This window comes from Scomber scombrus, chromosome 7, assembly GCF_963691925.1.
Source record: "Scomber scombrus chromosome 7, fScoSco1.1, whole genome shotgun sequence".
In the NCBI taxonomy this organism is placed as follows: Eukaryota; Metazoa; Chordata; class Actinopteri; order Scombriformes; family Scombridae; genus Scomber; species Scomber scombrus.
Genome location: NC_084976.1, coordinates 12,804,448 through 12,825,240, shown reverse-complemented (window position 1 = coordinate 12,825,240; position 20,793 = coordinate 12,804,448). Strand labels below are relative to the sequence as shown.

Sequence of the window (20,793 nt, the reverse complement as noted above, 5' to 3'; positions counted from 1 at the left end):
TCAACATGGAAGTCAGAGGTCAGGACATCCTGGTAGATACTTTCTTAAGGACAGTTAAGCATCTTTTAGGTTGTCATATCATAATACCACCATGATTCCCAATCTATTTACAGGGCATACAGTACATCATGTGGGTAGCAATACACACTTTACTGGTAATGATGCATTCACATATAACAATGCATACTGCACATCATGGGTGGGCTTTATAGAAATGAATATGTTTTATGCTTTATGTGTAGAGACAGTGATATCTGACATAGATACAATATTTTTGGCAAATATCAGCAAGTTATTGGAAATGCTTTTGCATTTTCTGATCTTCTGTAAGTGCTCTATAGTTATTCAATTCAATGCAAGCCTGCCCCTACAATGTAAAAGATATATTTAGACTTGACACCGTGCCAATCAGGCCTAAGCGATCCTTCTGGATAACATTAATTTCCACTTGTCAACATCATGGTGAGGCACACATAACACAATGTACTTGACGTATAAGGAAAATAAGAAGTACTGACCTAATCATTTGTATGACATAAGCAAAGACTAACACAGGTCTGATGGACAAAGACTAACATGATACAGCCTTGCAATATTAAATTTCATTTGTAAAGATGAAAATTAAAGAGGATATATTTTGAAGTGGTGTGACATAATAACCTCTCGTGTATGATGAATTTAATTTAAAGTTTAGCCTAGAATTATCACCACTTTTCATTCCACTGGTTTTACCCTCTGCTGCTCCCCTGACCTGCAATCACAGTAACACATTTGTACGTCGGTTTTTAACGCCCGAAAACGATCTTACCATACTGACATCTAAGTGCCAGCCAAAACTTCAAGCAAAAATTAAAGACAGTTTTGTTTTGTTTTTTACTTTAAAAAGATGGGCTCAGAGCAATCTTATGTCATTGGCTGTAGAGCAGACAAAAATGTTTGGAGTTTGAATTAATAGTAAAAATACCACAAAAAAAATTCAAACCATTCATGGACATTACAAAATATTCAGTTCTCCACTGAAACCTTTATTTAAGCCACAACAATCATTGAGGTCTCCCTCATTTGCAATGATGCTAAAATACATGATTTAAAAAAAAGAAAAAACCCCCACAAAAAATAGTTAAATGGATCAAAAGGGAACACTACTCAGTGGAACAGTTGCATACTGAGGTTAAGTGGTTTGACATCATAGTCTTGAATTGTCCAGGAATTGAAGATGTGTTGAAGAGTTAAATGTTAAAATAGTGTCAAATGTAATGTATGGAAAAATAAATAAAACTACCACGTTTTAGTATATGATAGAATGGTTTCTGTTTATTTGAAGCTTCACTATCTGTCCTCAGTTGGTCACTGGCCCCACCTAGCGGCCTGCGGAGGAACACACGAGGCGTGACGGGTGACGTCGCCTGTTTACAACTGCCAATGAACACGTGGCGCACCAAATACTGAGCTATGATTGGCCGAAGCGGTAGTAATATGGGCGGGGGCTCTCATCTGAAGAACCAATAGCGTCGGGCATGTAAATTCCGTTTGAAAATTTCCCGGGAAATCTGAGTTTCGCGGGAGGGCTCTTGAGCGCGTAAACCGTATCCCTTCATTCATCAGGCCGTTTCCTGAAGCCATTTCTAGACTGGGGAAACGAGAGTTGCGCGACTTTTTAATCCGTTGCATCTGCCTAAATGCACTACCATAAGGAAAAATACTTTACGAAAGTCGATCAATCAGACTCTCATCTTCACTTCGGTCTGATTATTTTTGTAACTAGTGCGGCGGATTAGCAGCCAGATCGGCTTGAAAGTACAGAGACAAGAAAGGGGTTACCCCGAAAACGCAAGATGAGAAGAGGGATCTCCTCGGCTCCGGACAAAGTGATTTTAGCGGGGGTTGGGGGCTCTCCTCTGGACAATAATATCATTTTGACAACTCTCTCGGATCGATTAAACCCCGGTCAATCCAACGCTACCTATATCCAAATAATAACCACCCCACCGCCTTGCAACGTTACACAGACATCAAATGTGTGTTTATCCGAGCCTCAGATAAACAACATTTACACAACTCCACAACAAGCTGCAGCAAACGGAGCAGGACAACGACCCGCTTTAGGAAGACCGCCGGTAATCACCCTTTACAGCTCGTTTCAACACATTTGGCTCGCTACAACTAGCCACAAACACGACCAAATGTTAGCCTGCTAGGCTAGCCGAGCTTGTTGTTCGGGCAGCTAACGTTAGCTGCTTAGCGAGGTGGCTAACTAACTACCGCTAGCCGAGTTACCCAAGTGGGTCGGTTAAGTGGTTTATTGGCTGCTTGGGAAGCAAACTGCGAGTTTAAATGAGTTTTTGCGTTTACAGACAGATAGAGCTGTCACCTAATAGCTTGCTCAGCTAAGTTCATGGTGCTTTTGAGTTCGCTTCACCCTTGGAGCCAGATGGAAATATTGGTAAGAGATGAGTAACGTTAGCGGTGGCCTAGTGGCTGCTGTTGGTGTCTTAATTTGGGGGTTGGGGGGGATTGTTGGGCTGCTTGGCTCTTTAGTTAGCCCAGTCTTAGCTTGGTATCAAGAATCGAATGGCTAAACTTGCAAGGACGTGGGCTAAATACATGGCTAACGCTTCCCTTCAATTCTGAAACTACTCGGAGAGATTCAAGTCGTCACTTTGAGATGCAAAGCCAACTTGGATGAAGCTTGGAAATATGAGTTAGCTTTTAAGGCTAGCAGCAGTATTGATTATTAAGAGGACATCATTACACGTTGTCGGCCTTGACCTTAATTTTGCACAACTATATATGTCTCTTCTGATGTGAAATAAAGTGTAACATTATGCTGCCTTTCATGCCAAGTAAAGTGAAACTCGAGTTTGTTGCTTTAGTGCTGATTTGCACATTTCCTGTTTTGTACCTGCACAAACCACACAAAATAGTTTCAGCAGTCGTCATGGGGTGTTGGTTTGTTCTTGGCTATTCATCTTTCATGAACTAAACCAGTCTGTCTATCTCAGGCTGTAAGCCATGACCAGGCAGGAGTTGAAGGGAGCTGCTGGCTGATATAAAATGGCTGACATTTTGACTGTCAACAGAGGGCATATTATTCTTTCTAAGACAGGGGTTAGATTCAATAAGATAAAGTATGAAGGATGGGTCTATCTGTGATTAAAGTACTGTACATTTCCTGGGGGGAATGGACTTCTCCCTTACATTGGGTTCAAAGGGAAATGCAGCAGATCAGCACCCTGTGACTGGTGTGTTGCTCAAAGACACTAAAACTGGGTGGGTTCTTGTCTATACAGAAGTTTTGGGGTTCCTTTGTTGAAAAGACATCCCAAGTAGCAGTGATTGCAACCCAAATGGCAGTTTGGGCTTATAAAATAAAATGTTTTTAGGTTTTCCATGGAGAAGTGTTCTCAGATGGGATCAAACAGCTTTACATTTGCAGTATAAAGCATCACATGACAAGTGTGTGGACATACTGGTAATAAACATGTTTTGTCCAAAAAATTGACAGTTTGATAAGGTGAATGCAAAAACATAATTTGAATTTGATTCATGTGTGGATATGTTACAGAAAAATAGCTTTTTTACATTCTTGGACAGTAGTTTGGGATCTCCTTTAAGCAACGTGTGAAGTGTGTAGTTTGATTATGTGGCCATGTGATCACTGTAAGTACACTGGTATTGGTTTCTTCGGCATTACTGTGCTGCAGTGGGATCAAACTCATAGGTGTGACTCACTGAAGCTATTTTGGTTTGTCTTGGCCAATCAATTCAAAAAGGAAGAAATCATGACCACTGGTTTTGCGTCACATCATCATCAGCTGCCTGTCGACGCACAACACTGGCACAATTTCTCTATGGTTCTTTAGAAACATGATGAAAAACATCCTGTTTCGTGAAAAGTTTTATGACTGTCCTTACTTCAGAAATGCTGAAGTAAAATATGCTGCGCTTGTCAAATCTGATGTGAAATCTAACTTAAGCACAGAAGAAGAGTATCCCTCAGATCGAGTGACGAAAAGGAACCTGACAATGTGCAAGTGCAGTGTATCAAACAATTTATAAACCTTTTCGTTATTTTTTTAAACATTTTATTTTTAGTCACCTTTTTAAATCAGTTATGCCTGAAAGGCACTGGAGAAGATGAGAATATTGATGCATTTAGTGTCACGCATCACTGCTTGTGAGGTGATGTCGAATGTGACCGATTCCTGCCAAGTGACTAAGATACCCATATCTGCTGTTAACAGTCATTTTTTGTTCCCCTCTCAGGCAAAAAGGCGGCTAGCGCTCGATGATTCAGATCACCAGTACCAGTCAGAGCCAGCCAGGACTCCAAAAGGCAGAGGAGCCAATGGGGCACGACTAAAGACACCTAGAAGTAAGACGCAGAAGGCTTTACACCCTGTTTGCACATGCAACTCAAAATGATACCAAATCTATGTGCTGGAGATGCTTCCCACCAAATTTCAGTCGCACAACTGAAGCCTGAATGCAGCTGCTAGTGTACAGTTATCAGAATAAATAGATTTACCCTGGGCTGAACGTGTTGGACAATGTGATGCTCACATTTAGGAAAGTGATTTCACAGTTATGACAGGATGATGGACCTTAAACATTGTTGATATCATCTCAAAAGTACTTTATTATCTTTTTCTCTTCATAATACTCATATTCATAAATATAACTTATATCCTGTACTTTTTTTTTTTTTTTTGGATTCAGCAGTAGTTTTAGAATTAACTTAAATATGTTTAATTGCCAAAGTCAGTAGGTGTGGTGTCTAATTAACGTGTCCTTCACTAAAATAGCATTTTACTGAATAGTAGCTTTCGCAGGTAGTGGAGTTGAAATGCACATATTGAAAAACATGAAAACAATTGGTTAATTCTTCTTGGTCGTGTCCAAGACTTTCCGATTGCCAAATTCAGATTATGATGATCTCACAGGTATCCCATGATTGTCCTTTTACTCTCTGCATGTGGTTCCTTTACAGAACTAAGTATATAATCAAACTCTATAAAAAATGCTTATAAAGATATATACTGTAATAGTGATCTTATTGATTCTAGTCACAGAACATTTTGGAGGGGAAAACGGGGTATGTGCTGTCACCCTGAACTCTTCTCTAAAATAGCCCTCTCACGAGAGGAACTGATACTCTGTCGAAGCATTATAAAAAGTCAGTTATTAGAACTCGTACTGCAGTCTAGTAACATTACAGAGTAAAGTCTCCCAAATGACCATATAACTGAATTTATGCTTTTCTGACAAAGTTACAACACAAACCTTAACATGAGTCTTCATAAAGGAAGATTTATTGCGGGCTGTTTTTTTATTTTGTTTAGATTGTATTTATATAAATGTTTTATGACACAATGCTGCTACAGATGATTTTGCTTTTTGATGTCCAAGTGAGTATGGGATTGCTGTGGTTGGTTTTACTCTTACACATTAATGGTAATGTAGAAACGTTGTCAGTAACTTTTGTGTCTTAACTTCCTTATCAAGTATAATGCTAATATATGTTGTCCTACCCCTTTATTTCTCTGTTCCTCCTCTACCATAGCACCCAAGTCTCCGCCAGAGAAGACGCGGTACGACACGTCTCTGGGCCTGTTAACTAAGAAGTTTGTGGACTTACTTGCTCAGTCTTCTGATGGAGTTTTGGACCTCAACCTTGCTGCAGAAACCTTACAGGTAATAGGTCACATCTAAGCTGATAAAGACTGGTGTGATTTAAATGGTACATTGGATATGTCTGGTGGCAGGGATTGATTTTTGCAGTGGTTGATGTAGTGAGTTGTGATTTACAGTTTAACCTGCCGCTAAATGTCTCTCTTTGTCGTCTACATTCAGGTACAGAAAAGACGGTTGTATGATATCACTAATGTACTAGAGGGCATTCACCTCATCAAGAAGAAATCAAAGAACAACATTCAGTGGATGTAAGTGGTCATTCCGTCTCATTCGATGCTTAGTTTCATCTTGTTAAGAGTACATTTTGTCTCACCGGTGGACCAAGGCACCACCTCAAACTGACTCTGCCTGCTTATAAGAACAATCTGTCCTTTCATATTCAAGTTTTCTGGGTTTCTTCATTTCTGTCTCCATCTCTCATGTCACCTTTTCCCCCCTTTCTTGCCCAATTTTGTGCTTTTGTTTCTAAAAGCTTTATCTCCAAAAAATCTGAGTAATGACAGTTTGATCAAAGTATTGTATAAATGAGGAAACCTAATATCTGTCATGAGAACATTAACTGAACAGAGTTGTGTGTGTGTGTATGTATCAGTTTTGCAGTTTGAAGCTTTAAAAAGCCTCAGGAAATCAGTACAGGTTTATTTTGGACAGATGTAAAAGTGTTAGACTGGTTTTGGGCCGTAAAAGGATTCAGAGTGTTCTTTGAATGGAAGGCAGGTGGCTACATGCAACCTGTTGCCACATCAAAGTATTAGGATACCTGACTGCACTACACTCTATTTTAATTATACCCTAATTTGTTCAGTAATCACTAAGGGCACATTCAGTTTAGGAAAAGCTCTGAAGTATCTGCACTTACCAGTTTAGGTTTATGAATGTATTCAGTGAAATTGATGAGCTCTGAACATATTTTTTCTGTTGTGTTTTGGGTTATATTGTATCTGTTTTCTTTTGGTTTGGGCTCAGTGTTTTTCACTGAGATTAATTTGATCAGATGTTGCTGACAAGCCACATCAGTCACTTAACTTAGACATGTCCACAGATCAATTGTTATCAAATGACTGCGAGGAAAGCATTCAACAGCCAACATTTTTGACAGATTGGTGTTTTAGGACGGACCAAATATTTTCTGAAATCTGACTCATTGTTGTAACTTGTGGTCCACATGTAACTTACACAAGCTTATTTTATCTTATACTTTCATTCTCACAGGAAAACATCTGTAGTGTCCCAACTCCTATCAAAAATGGCTTTGTCGTAGAAATTATTGAGCATGAGACAATACAGAAGCTGCAAGAGGAGGGTCTGAACCAGTTTTACATATGTTTTCATTCACCTCTCTCACTCACAGGGGATGCAGTCTGTTGGAGGTTGAGGGGGCATTGAGCCAGAGACAAAGACTGACAGCAGAAGTTTCTGCGCTGGCAGAAGAAGAGCAGAGGCTTGAACAACTCATCCAGAGATGCAGCCTGGACATGAGACACATGAGCGAGTTGCAAAGCAATCAGAAATATCCTTATGTTATTCCAGTGCAGCAAATGGAAAACAAGGCAATGCAATATCGCTGTAGAGATCTTCTGACCCCTATTTTTTATTTTTTTTCATTGCAAATTCATTTGAAGAATACACTTGATCATAAACAGATGAACCAGGCTTCATCTTCCACCTCTGCATATAGAAAACACTCACTATGACTTTAGATTTCCAACAAACTGTCTCATCTGTTACATTTTGCAGTTAAAGCACTTTTTTGTTTTTAAAGTACTTAAAATGTTAATAACCAGAAGTTTGGAGGTTTGTCATCACACAGTGAGCATTTTTAGTCTTGCATATATTTATGTTTAGTTTTAACATACGCTCTTGTTCAGTGTTATTTCTTTGACCTGTTCGTCTCCACGTATGCCTATGTAACGTACCAAGACATCAAACAGGCGGGAAACCTTAGAGACCAGACTGTTATTGTCATCAAAGCACCCACAGACACCAAACTAGAAGTACCAGACCCTGATGAGGTGCGTATGTGTTTTATTGTCCTGATGAAACTTCTGCTTCCTCACTTATCATTATATGACCTGTGTTTCGTTTAGAGAACAGTTGCCCATTTAGGTACATTTTCAGGTTTAACCCAGATGACATCAGCATTTACTGCAAGTCAACATCTAGTGTTGACTTTAATCAGTCGGTCCATCCATATGATAAAGAGCAGTTCAGGTCAGTGTTTTGATTTTGACTTATCAATTCTTCCTGTCTTCAGAGTTTGTCCATTCATCTGACCAGCACCAAAGGTCCTATAGAAGTCCTGCTGTGCTCAGATGAGGAGAATGACCCCAGGAGTCCTGTGAAAAATGGCAACATGGACATCAATGGGAACTCACCTTTCCTCAAAGTCCTTCAAGGTTTGTTACAACTAGGTGTGAGTGTACAACAGTGTTGATGCTCAGTGTGGTGTACAGAGACTGTTGTATATTTAAATAGTGCTTTAGGTAGACATTTGTGAGTGTTTAGATCAGTGGTCTCCAACCCTGCTCCTGGAGAGCTACTGCCCTGCATGTTTTAGGTATCTCCTCACTCTAACTCGTTATCAAGCAGCTGAGGCTCGTCAAAGGGCTTGATAACGAGTTGATCATTAGAATCAGGTGTGTTAGAGTGAGGAGATACCTAAAACATGCAGGGCAGTAGCTCTCCAGGAGCAGGGTTGGAGACCACTGGTTTAGATGATGGTGCTTACCCCCAGATCAGAGACCTGCACAATTCTGCAAACCCACACCTGCAAAGTTCAGAACTGAAACTGACCTGTTACCTGCAATTTTCTACATGTCAAGTCTGGACCTGCCCGGACCCATAAATATAAGACAGATGACCTGACCTGAGATTAAACACATAGGCTACACAGTCTCTCACTTTAGTGTGCTTTATTTTTTACTTGTTGCACAATCATTACCTGTGTTTCTGTTGTAAGGGCAGAATTGCACATTCACACATGCCAGTGCGCGCACAGATATGCAGTCTCAGATACTGCTGCACTTTCACTCTCTCTCACACACACTTAACAATGAATGCATACTTATGTTATAATGACTGCATTTTCATTTTCATTTCTAACTTCTCTCTTTTTTTGTTCTTGCCTCCTACAAACCTGTATGTAGTTCATTTTTATGTGTTTTTTACCTGTACATTTATATAATTATATTTTTTAACTGTAACACAATCTTTTGCTGGTCACCCGTCGGGTACCCGACTCATTTCATACTGTACTGAATATCTATGAAGCATTTTTAGGGTAATTTCTTGCTGCTGAAGGAATGTGATGCCTCTTCCACTTAACAGAAGTTCTGGCATACATATGCAGAATACCTTGTGTTGCTACAATACCTGAGGAGAGATCATTCAGCCAACTGCTGTGAAATACAGCTTCTGATGTCGCATTGCAGGGACTTTTTAGACACTTACTTCAACTTTATGTTTAAAAATTACTAAACAACTTTAATGTAGCCCAGTGTTCCTTGTGGTGTTTAAAGTAGTAGGCTTTCCACCATCGCATGGTAGAACAGGAGTTGCAGCCTCTGCTGTACTTTGGTACACATGACCTCTGTCATCTGTGACATTTGGTCTCTGCACTAGAGTAACTGGTTGACTCTCTTTTCTGCCACAGATTCCAGCTGCACAACCACTTCTCCCAGCACCTCCTTGCCTCCAACCTCGTCCACCTTAGCTGTCTCCGTCACTACTCTCTCGCCCATTTCGTCCCCTTACACCAGTCTCCTCCAGCAAACGGAAGACCAGATCCCTGCATCCCTGGGCCCTTTCTTGAACCTTGGGCCTCCTCTACTGGACCAAGATGACTACCTTTTAGGTTTGGGAGATGACCAGGGAATCAGCGACTTGTTTGACGCCTGTGACTTTGATAAGATACCTACTTTTGGCCTGGATGATCTCCTGTGCAGCTAGCGATAGCATATAGAAATTTACACTAAGTGCATGAGAGTGAGATGAAGAATCAGTGAGTTTTGATGCTCGTGGCTTTGTAGTTAGTTTAAGCCAATTCTAAATAGATGGAAAATAAATAATGAGGGCTTTTTCAGTCCCAGTGGGACTAAATGCCATTTTATTTTATGGCATCGGAGATAAATGGCCTTGCATGATTTCACACCAAGACATGACCGGTCAGTGTGAAGACATATCCATTACTCTTTGTCTCAGGCTCTTGTAAGGCCTCCAGTTAAGCTGAGGGGTGGGTGACACTGATCATCTGAAAGCCCTGGTTGTGTCTCTGGTTAAGAATAAATGTAGAATGTAGGGAAAGGATATCTGTCTTTCAGAGACAGAAGCCCCCGTCCCCCAACACCACCTGGCTTTAACACACATCATGGGTTGGATTTTAGCTTATAAAATTCCATATGTAAATGCAACTGAGATGTACAGATGATATGATCACCCAAAAATCAACCAAAGAGTCCTAAAAGGATTCTGCAAATGTGAGGATTTGACAGGCCTGTAAATCCATATTTTGGTGAGACAAAGATTGCTTTCTGTATACCCAGTGATGCATTTTCACGTCAGGTGTTCAAGCTTGTCCTGGTAACCCATTTTTAGACCTAGAGTTTAAGATGTGTTAATACCAAGTGCTGACGGGGCAGAAGAATTTTTACTGATTGCATTCTACTACACCAATGATCTGTGATTGAAGGTTACACTGCGGACTGTTAAGTAGGCATTTTTTGTGTGCAAATGTAGAACATTTTAGAAATGAAAAGGAATATAAAAAAGAAAACAGGCCAATTTTAGCACCCAGAATTGACTAAAGTTATCTGACGGTTAGGTTAGGCAGGCTGAAGCATCAGTCATTTGTCTCTTGCCTGTTCAGAAAGTTGTCAGGTGACCTATCGTGTATTTTGGCTTCTATTCATAAAAGTGGCAAGTACTTTGTACATTTAAGCACTATGTCGATTTATTGGGAGTTGCATGGAAGTAGAAAGACAGTTTTGGAGTGCACATTAATTAAATTAAGTAAATGGTAAAATGAGTGTACTCTACATTCTCTAAAAGAAGGTATACATTGGTGTGCAAAATATTTATGCCATATCTCAAATAATTGGTTAGATCCACTTTCAGGTCATCCCACAGGTGAAATTAAGGGATTTTTGTTACCTGTTAAACTGATCAGTCTTTTGACTACTGATCAAGAGGGCAACCTTATGTTTTGTACATTTAGTAAATGTTTACAATGCAACATGGGAATAGAAAATGTGATGCCTAACTTTACATCACCCAGAAATGTTTGTCACTAACTCCAGCCCAGAAAAGCCATCACATCAGAATAATGTTGAATTAAGCAAAAATGCCTGATATACCTGTAAAAATCTGCCCTGTTATCACACATGATGTACAAGCCTAAGTATCATCTCTAACACGTACTCCTATCCTTTGTGAATTCAGGACCTAAACTTGTGCTTTCTTGCTGCTTTTTGTACCTGTCCCATTTTCATCAGCAGAAGCTGCCATAACCAAATTTCCCCATGTGCCCACCTCAACTTAGACTGTGCCGTGAAATTAGCTAATCAGAATAATTTGACTTTGAACCACTTCTCGATGCACATTATCCACTTGGTGTTTTCTGAAAGGCAGCGCATGAGAGATTAGATATGTATACATTTTTTAGGTTTAATAAGTGATGACTTTTAATGGATTTTAATACTGAAGAAATAACTGATATCACGGTCACATAAAGAAGGGCCCAGATAGCCACTAATTGAAGGGCTTCTTCCTTCCATAACCTGGATATTTAAAAAAGCAAAGAACTACAAATATACCTGTTTTTGCTGGTTTCACACTAGGCCTTTGAAATGTGAATATTCAGAGGTCCTAGACGACAGTGGTAAATCAAGAAAAGTAATCCAGAGTACTTTGAACTTTTCTTGTCTAAGGGTATTTGGAATACTGTTGCTGTCTGCTTCTACTGGCCTCTTGGGTTTGATTAAACCTCTCATATAAACAAAACAAAAACATCTGATCTGAAACCCTGGCTTTTAAACTATAGACACCTGCGGCCGCAGGTTATATTGCTGCTGTTAATGTTAACTTTTCCCAAACCTGATTGATGTGCGCTTGAGTAATTGTGTGTGCAGCATGTGTGAGTTATGTCAAAGATCAAGCTTGCTAAAGAGTAAGCCTGCCATGTGTAAATTGATGTACAGTTTTCTAAATTTTTCAGTGCACAAGGTACTGTAGGCTACCTCTCACTTAATGTTTGACAATAGTAGTAGGGCATAGAGGTAAATGCCATAGTGTGTATGAGTCTTCAAATTCCCTTTCCTTGTCATGGAAATTACCTTTGTATCATTTAGCAGTGATGCTGGATATTGCATCACACGTTTGTCTTCTGATGTGTGCGAGAATCCACACCTATGCCCTAATTTAAGAATAAGAATGCCTTTTCTCTTAAAGCAGTCTCATGCTGTCACATCTTTAAATTTGAATATTGGGGTGCACATTTGATGGGTAGGAAAGTGGACAAATGTATTGCAATATTTTTTTTTGATTTTTTATGGATATTTTCCATAAGTTATTTAGTCTGTTTCTTTAAAAATCCTTTCATAAAATGCAGAGCATCTCTTTGACCGGAAAAAAGTAGGAGCAATTGATAATGCATGCATGCAGTCATTCATTCACAGCAGGCCTATCTTACTGGTCATTAGGAGACATGGCTATGTCTAGAGACACCACTGGACCAGGATCAGTGACTTGTGTCCACTGCTGAAGTGTGTAGCTTTGCTTCTATGACACTGTGTGTCCGTTTTTATGTTTTGAATGATGTGAATGAGTCATATTTTCTTTTCTTGTGTTGCATTTCTGCCACTTTTGCTCTGATGGAGTGGAGGCCTGTTAGAGATAATTACAATCCAACTGTTAAGCTGAACCTCACCCATTCAGTCTAGGGGAATATACTGTTTCTTAGTTAGCATAACTTAGTTCAATTAGTACCACTATCATAAGTGAATGAAATTGAACAGAAGCCTTCTGATTTACAAAAGACGTGTCCTACAGGTATATTTATATCTCTGCATTTTTATATGTATATTGAAGAGTCAAGCTCAATTTCTCCCCTGTTTGGTTCACTAACAACAGTTTTGCTATTTTCTAGGACCAGTTACACAAATTATAATTTTTTCCTCCATCTGTTTCAAGCGACCAGAATCTGGTCACAATATTTTATCCACTCTTGCGTGATGGAAACGTGATTTTTGGAAAGATTGTACCTTTCCATGGGTTTCCAATGGAATGTTGACCATTTTAATGCACTGCTAAAGCTAGTGTCATTGCCAGTGAGTCTGAAAATGTGTTATGGGTGACTCTTAAATTTACAGCTCCTTGATTTCTAATATGTGATGTGTGATTAGACCTTTATAGAAAACTATCATTAGGCTAACAGTGGTGTTAATTATAGTCCAGATTGAAACAGCATTATAATACCTGCTATTTTCCAACGGTTATTCTTAAGCTGTTACCAAATACAATATATGGATCCATAAATATTCTGTAAAGGTTATGTGAAGAGTCAAGTATTTGATAGGAAAGAATTGACTGTAAAATTATGATATTGCTGCCTGCTTCCACTAATAACAAAAAAAAATTGAGCTGTAATGTCACATTATTTTATTTTGCAATTTGAACACATGGGTGAAAGTATTGGTGTGCCGTTGAATGTTTAAAGTAAACTAATTTGATGTTTTTGGCGTGTGTTATTTTGTTATATAAGTTGTTCCTTTAACATCTGTTAAATGAGGAATTTGAGTTCTGTTTGTTTTTTGGGGGGGCGGCGGGAGGGGTAAATGGATTTGTCTTTTTGTACTTTGGGCATTTGTAATTGGAAATTTGAATAAAGGCAATATAAATGAGATTTTAAAAAAAAAAAAATCATGTTTTTTTTCGTTTGTCTTTAGGAAGTACTTTTCCTACACTGTTTTAGTGTAGATAAATAAATACAGGGAAAAATTAGTTTCAGAATATATTGATTACCAGGTATTGCTCTAATATAAATACAATGACTGAATATATAATTAAACACTGACCGAGCTCAGATTTACAGCAATCTTGCATTTATTATTATTTTATAGATTTGTGGAAACATTATGTGAACGTTTGATCTACACTGCGAAAGTCAAAATGTTCATCAGGGGGGCCAAACATTTCTTTCTGCAGGGCCGGACCACTATCAACCTACCATAATGTGTATTATGCACTAACCAAACACGCACGTGTCGAGTATGTCCCTCTCTAGTTGCCGTCGCTACGCACAAATATGGCGGTCTGAGAGTTTTGACAACTATGTTTTGATGGTGTAAATCCTATTTTTTTCATTTCTAAAACATATTTTCCTTGGAGATTCGCCTCGAACTGATTTAATAACCACATCGCGATTCAGGTAAAGGATTAATGCTGCATATATGGTGGTCTGTCTGTGCAAAATAAGGGACACGTGGGTAGCTAACCTTAACAAGGCTAACAAAGCTAAGCTAGCTTATTCCTTCTACTAAACAAAAATGGCAAGTTGCTAAATATTTGTTGCGTATGAGTTAATGTCGATGTTAATCTCCGTTGCAACAATGTGTGGTTATGTTACACTTGCAACTCGGGATTAAATACGTAAGAATATAGTTCAGGTGCAGGTTGGTACGTCTGGTGAATGCCATTATACCTTAAACATTAGTTAAGTCACTTCATTAAAAGTAAGGTGAAACGCAGGTGTTAGGTTATCTAGTCATTACATTGCGTTTTATTTACTGCCAATAGCAGCAAACAAGACTTGAGACAGGTAACGTTGGGTGGAGTTTTTGGATAAAAGCACTGGTCAAAATATACTATAACTCTACTGAAATACTACCATGTTTTTCTGTCAGCTGAAGTCTGGCAAAGTAGTTGAATTTAGTTATATTAATACAGTGGTTGTCAAACCTTTCCACATCAAGGACCTCTAAACTAAAGATAGAAATTAGACCACTAACCCCCATCTGATAACATTTTTGCTTTAGATGTTTTATTACAGAACGTGTATGAGACCAATTACCAGAATAGTCATACACTCTCATTGTGTTACTTAGGCATAGACATATAGTGAAAATAAAATGTCCTGTTTATACTGGGGACCCCCTGGAGTTTCCTCAAGGAGCCCTGGTAGCCCTCAGACCCAACTTTGAGAACCACAGTGTTAATGCTGGTAAATAATTACATTTTAAAACTTGTATATGAGATTGCCTAATTAATACAAGTGCTCTGCTCTAATCAACACAAAGTCATTCATTAAATCACAAATATAATGCATTTTATATGTAGTAATTAAGAAAAATACCATCTTTAATCAGCATTTTCCAATAATCTATATGCAGACACTTTAAATGTACCATTTAAAGTGTCTGCATTTACTTTAAAACATTATATCTAGACTATCTGGAGGTATTAGACTTTAATTAGGCAGATACAGTATCACACAAGTATTTGAAGTATGTATCAAGAATGATTGATACTGTTTTTTAAAAAGAATAATGAAGCTGAAAATGATGGTGATATCACCACGGCAGAGAGCTGACATCATCATATCATCTGATATTGCTCTTAGATTTACTGAGTGTGGCCTTTCATTTACAAGATGTTTGACCAACAAAATATTTGTTGCACAAGCAAACTGAAAGTATATGTTCATTAATGGTCAAACATTTTTCAACATCTCCATTTTTTATTGAAATGAAATAGTTTAATGTCTTAGTGATTTCTGAATGAAAACACTGAGTAAACAATTGAACATTTAAATCCATCAGAGTATCCATCTTTTCAAATATAACAGCCAGACACACTTGAGTCTTTCTTTTTACAATCAAAATCAATTATTGTTCAGAAAGGTAATCCCAACACTGCTGCAGAGGTTCACACTAAATGTGCTGCACTTGTAGGTTGCTTTTCTTTCATCCTTTTGTCGTGTTAATCACAAACTAGCTTGATGACTGTGCTGGCTATTCAATCATTTGAAGTCTGCTGTCTTGTCATTTTCTTCTAACATAGTTCTGACGTAGCCTGGATATACAGACTATAGTGAAGGGATCTGGTGGCTGTTTTATGCTGTGCGGGGTATTTTTCTGGCATGATTTGGTCCCACTTGTCCTCTTAGAGGGAAGGGTCACTGCAAATCAATACAAAGTTGTTCCGATTTATCACCTTTATCGTATGATGAAACTTGTCTGCCCTGATGGGAGTGGTCTCTTTTAGTATGACATCGCCCCCATCCATAGTGCACACAGGGTCATGAATGGTCTGATGAGTATGAAAATTATGTGAATTATATACTATGGCCTCATTCGATCTCAAGCCAACTGAACGCCTATGGGAGATTTTGGACTGGCATGTTAGACAGCACTCTCCACCACCATCATCAAAAACACCAAGTTAGAGAATATCTTGGACGAACGGTTTTCATCCCTCCAGCAGAGTTCACAGTAGTAGTTCACTGCAGAATCAATGCCAAGGAGCCTTAAAGCTTTTCTGGCAGCATATGGTGGCCCAACACCTTGCTGAGACACTTTATGTTGGTTTTTCTTTTAATTTGATACCCATCTGTATGTCTTGGGTTATTACCTTTTTGTAGGATGAACAACTGACCAACTACAGTCGTTGTAGACCAGAGGGTATTGCATGGCTCTGCAAATTGCTGTAGTACCACTTTTGTGCAATTGGCCAACTCTGGATTCACACTTTTATACAGACATAAGGTTTGTAAGTAATCAGCAAAGGTTGGGAGACCTGTGGGAATTGTTTGCATCAAATCTCAGGGCTTCATTTATGTCTGTTGCTGCAAAAAACTTGTTAACCCATTATTTGATCTCTTGAAAAGGTCTTTTAAATAACTCTGAAATTTGAATTATTTTTCAGTTTTAGTACCTAAACCTTTTTTTTTTTAAACCTTAAAAATTACTTATGAAATTACTTTATCTTGTTGCATTACTGTGCTACTTTGCAGCAAAAAAACTGAACTCAATACATGTTCAACAACCCTTTTTGGGTCTGAAAGGTTTCAACAGCTCACAGGTCTCAATTTTGTTTTAGTCAGTCATTAGACTAATGCTGCACTGACTAATCAAGGCTTTGTTTGATTTCAGAGCACCATGCCATCAGCCTGTGACTCCATGATTGAAGACATTGAGGACATGGTGTCCTCCAGCGACCCCACTCCTCATGAGAGGCAGTCTGCTAGAAAGAGTATCATACCGAGGTCAAGAAAGAAAAAGGAGATTCTGGTCAATGAGGAGCTCCAAGCTGACAGGTATGTTTCATAATTATGAGTTATACCGTAGTTTAAAGTGTGAGGAAATTGTGGTATTGTTTCAGAATACACGGTTTTAGGCTGTTGTTGTGTGGGTAAATTTAAATTCTTAATCTGTCAATCACTCATGTCTTGATTTCAAGCTTTTCAGTTCATTAAATGAATTGTGACACAATGTGGTGGATAGGGTGATTATTTATTCATTAACCCTAATTAAAATGTTAGAGATTTGATAAGTTACATTTTTATTCATTTATTGTGTGAAGTTCTTTATTTTGTAGTGATGCAGCTATGTGTTGCTCATTTAATGAGATGCTGCAAAAATATTCAGTGTAGGACATACATATCTCTGTTCAATTCCCTTTTTAAGGAAAATCCCTGCAGCCGAGTGTTGATACACATACAGTGGTGCTTGAAAGTTTGCAAACCTCTCTATTTCTGCATAAATATGTGATCAGATTTTCATAGACAAATGAGAGGAAAATGATTATCAATTCAATTGAAGGGGAAATGAAGAGCCTGGTATTTCACTCAAAAGAGTCAGACCAGTTTAGAGTCTGAGCTTCACAACACAGGTTTGTGGAAGTGTATGATGGCTCAAAGGTGATTTCTGAGGACTTTAGAAGAATAGTTATTGATGCTTACCAGGCTGGAAAGGGTTACAAAACCATTTGTAAAAGGTTTGGACTCAACTAGTAGACTATCAATGCAGAATGTGTACAAATGGAAGATATTCAATGTAGGGTTGGGCCAATGGGTGATAACACAGTCCATCACCAATGGCAGACAGTCATCGACCATTAAGCCTCTATCATTGTGACATTGTGATTTAAAAGTATGTGGACAGGCTGACATCGCCCAAACCTAATTAAACAACATTGTCACACTCCCCAGGAGTGGTCGACCAACAAAGATAACACCAACACCAGGCATGTAGTCTGGGAAGTCAAAAGGAACCCCAGGGTAACGTCTAAGAAACTAAAGGCCTCTGTTGCAGTGGCTAATGTCTGCATTCCAGGACAAAAACCCCATCTGTGAACTGAAGCTCAACAGAAAGTGGGTTAAGCAACAACACAATGACCCTAAATGCAAAAGTCATTTTTATCGAAGAAGGGTTTATGCAAGGAAGCCCACCAATATCCCTGAGTTGAGACTTGAGAGGAATTAGCTAACATTCTGATAAACAGTTAACAGAAATGTTAAGTTGCTGCAAAGGGGGGGGGGGGGGGGGGGGTCACACCTGTTACTGAAAGCAAGGGTTCACATACTTTGCCTCATACAAACATGTAAAATGTGATCATTTAAATAACAATTGGACAAATTAATATGTTTTTGACTCATTTATTTAATTGGGTTATCTTTATCTAGTTTTAGAACGTGTGTGAAATTCAGACTAAGGACACACAGTAGACTGGAGCAAGAGACTGAAAATGATGCCCCTTTTCTATTCATTCAACTGAGAAACGATTTTGAATTGAATCAGACACCCAAGAATCACAACCAAATTGTGAGATTCCCAAAGAGAAGCCCAAATATTTATGCAGAAATAGGGACAATTCTGAAGTGTTCACAAACTTTTAAGCACCACTGTATGCGTTACAATGATAACCAAATGATCCTGCTTATTCTGGTGGATTTGTGACAGTTATGGATATAGTAGTAGTTCATGTCACATATCGACTATGATAAAATCCTTAATAAGTCTACTTTGTGTTCACACCACAAACAAACCACACCAGAGTCTGCTTGTAAGTAAATTGAGACCGCTTGAAAAGTTAGATCTGGTTCTGGATGCTTGGTCCTCACCGATAAACAGCTCAAACCATATAGGCATACGCACCACAGTTTCTTTGAATTATGCCAAACAGGTCAGGTGCAAAAGCACAGAAATCCACTAACACAAGAGACAATAGAAACTAAAGTTGAATCACTCCTTATATATTTCTGTTTGTTCAGGTTATATGGCAGATCTATGAAATAAGTTTATGGCATTTCCACACATATAATAAAGACATAATTGTCTTCAATTTCTAGTTTTATCCCTGGCACTCAGAAAGTCTGGATGAAAACGTGGGGCTGCAGTCATAACAACTCAGATGGAGAGTACATGGCTGGACAGCTAGCTGCCAGTGGATACAAGATGACTGGTAAGAGATGGTTTAATCATGGTGATTGTTTTGTATTATGTTACTGCCTGGTGGTCAGTCAAAAACAACACATAATACCAATACTAATATGTACTAAAACAATATTATTAACAAATATTTTAGAATAAAGATTAAACATAAGTTAATGCTTGTACAACTGGGATGGCAGATTGTGCAATTATTTTTCAGTGTGGTAAGGTTTCTGTTGAACTGGTGTCATTCATGTTATTGAACACAAGGGGGCAGTCTTGATCCATTAGTAATTTGAGTCTTACTCCAGCAGACTTTGTTTTGCCCCAAATTGAAATTTCCAGGCTCTGTGCTGCCTGTAACAATCTTAACCATGCAAACATAAAAACTGAATTTTGGTTAATATGAGGGTGCAAGCTGTGGATTTTGGAAGTGGGATTCATCCACAGCCTGAGAGGATTTCAGATTTTAAAGCTCAACGGTACAATCAGTGATAATATCATTTCATGGTCATTCATATTGAAACCAAACCAATTATTTCATTGGATGGAATCTTTGTACTTTTTCTCTAGTTTCCATATTATGTCATCGTGTTGTAATGCGTCAGTTGACAGACGTCACATCACAGATTTTAGATCTTCAGTTTTGCATGTCTTTTGCATGGAGACAAGACATATTATGAACTATATTACCAGACGCGTGTGCAGAGGTGAAAAGAGACCAGCACAAACTGCATTTCCATCAACCTGTCTTTATGTGCATTTTCAAGAAAAAATGCACAAAGAAATGGAAATGCCAGGGGAAAAAAACAAGTGGAAATATTGCAAAAAAAGGTTGTGCTTGGCTAAGGTGCAAACCGGTATTTCAACAAAAAAGGAAAATGCTGGGGGCGCCCTGGTAGCCTACTGGTCAAGACACATTCTGTATAACAGAAACTTTGTTGTCTCTTCACTTTCTTACAGTACATAAAGGTGAAAAAAAAGAGAGAATCAATAGAATAGAATCTTGAACGGCATTCAAGCTACCTCTCCACTGAAGAGTTTAAAAACATTGGCAGACCAAAACATCAGATATGTGAGGACCCATGAGGAGACTGTAACCTTCCTTACATAACATAAACATAAAACAAATATGAAAGCCATATTCCGAACATGTTTTACATATAGTTTTCTATCATATACTTAAAATTTGGCAAAATGTGGACTAAATTTGGATTAAAACTTGGGTGCAAACAGAGCAGAGTGAGACAGAGATGATTATTTCATGTTGTGCATGTAATTTGCATTGTACCTGTCAGTTAAAATAATCTTTTGTCTATGATAATCAAATTGTTTTATGTGTGTGTTTTAAGTCTATACGTGTGTGTGTGTGCTCTGTGTCCAAAAAGAAAAGGGAGTTCTTGTTCTCTCTCTCTCTCTCTCTCTGTGTGTGTTTGTGTGTGTGTGTGTGTGTGTTTGTGTGTTTGTGTGTGTGTGTGTGTGTGTGTGTGTGTGTGTGTGTGTCAGAGAGAAAGATGGAGAGAGAAACACAAGAAGAGAGTTAATATTAACCCCTGAGGTGTTTCTTTCACCATGGGGTCTCCACAGCTGTAGAAGGAGATTAATCACACACTTCAAAAATGCAGATGTGCTCAAGAACACACTCACACACACACACAGAGTCGAGAAACAAGTT

At 38.5% G+C, this 20,793-nt stretch overlaps 2 protein-coding genes across 2 annotated transcripts in view; both read left to right on the top strand.

The window, feature by feature from the left end:
• Positions 1–1,721: 1,721 nt before the first annotated feature.
• LOC133983534 (transcription factor E2F3-like) lies at positions 1,722–10,129 on the top strand. The gene is made up of 8 exons (XM_062422644.1): positions 1,722–2,117; positions 4,267–4,375; positions 5,564–5,694; positions 5,854–5,942; positions 7,046–7,204; positions 7,592–7,706; positions 7,949–8,090; positions 9,347–10,129. The coding sequence occupies exons 1-8, from the start codon at positions 1,836–1,838 to the stop codon at positions 9,640–9,642; spliced, it is 1,323 nt and encodes a 440-aa protein (XP_062278628.1). The 5' UTR covers positions 1,722–1,835; the 3' UTR covers positions 9,643–10,129.
• A 3,857-nt stretch (positions 10,130–13,986) lies between these two features.
• Positions 13,987–20,793, top strand: part of cdkal1 (CDK5 regulatory subunit associated protein 1-like 1) — a 252,024-nt gene continuing 245,217 nt past the window's right edge. Inside the window, exons 1-3 of the mRNA XM_062422643.1 lie at positions 13,987–14,116; positions 16,839–17,002; positions 19,037–19,149. Of these exons, the coding sequence (XP_062278627.1) occupies positions 16,845–17,002; positions 19,037–19,149 (271 nt within the window). The 5' untranslated portion in view covers positions 13,987–14,116; positions 16,839–16,844. The remainder of the gene's footprint in view (positions 14,117–16,838; positions 17,003–19,036; positions 19,150–20,793) is intronic.

Coding starts and splice junctions, on each gene's coding strand:
- LOC133983534 (XM_062422644.1), top strand. CDS start 1,836: ATGAGAAGAGGGATCTCCTCGGCTCCGGACAAAGTGATTTTAGCGGGG. Junction 5,943..7,045: donor AAGAACAACATTCAGTGGAT/GTAAGTGGTCAT, acceptor TCTCACTCACAG/GGGATGCAGTCTGTTGGAGG. Junction 7,205..7,591: donor GAGTTGCAAAGCAATCAGAA/ATATCCTTATGT, acceptor GTTCGTCTCCAC/GTATGCCTATGTAACGTACC.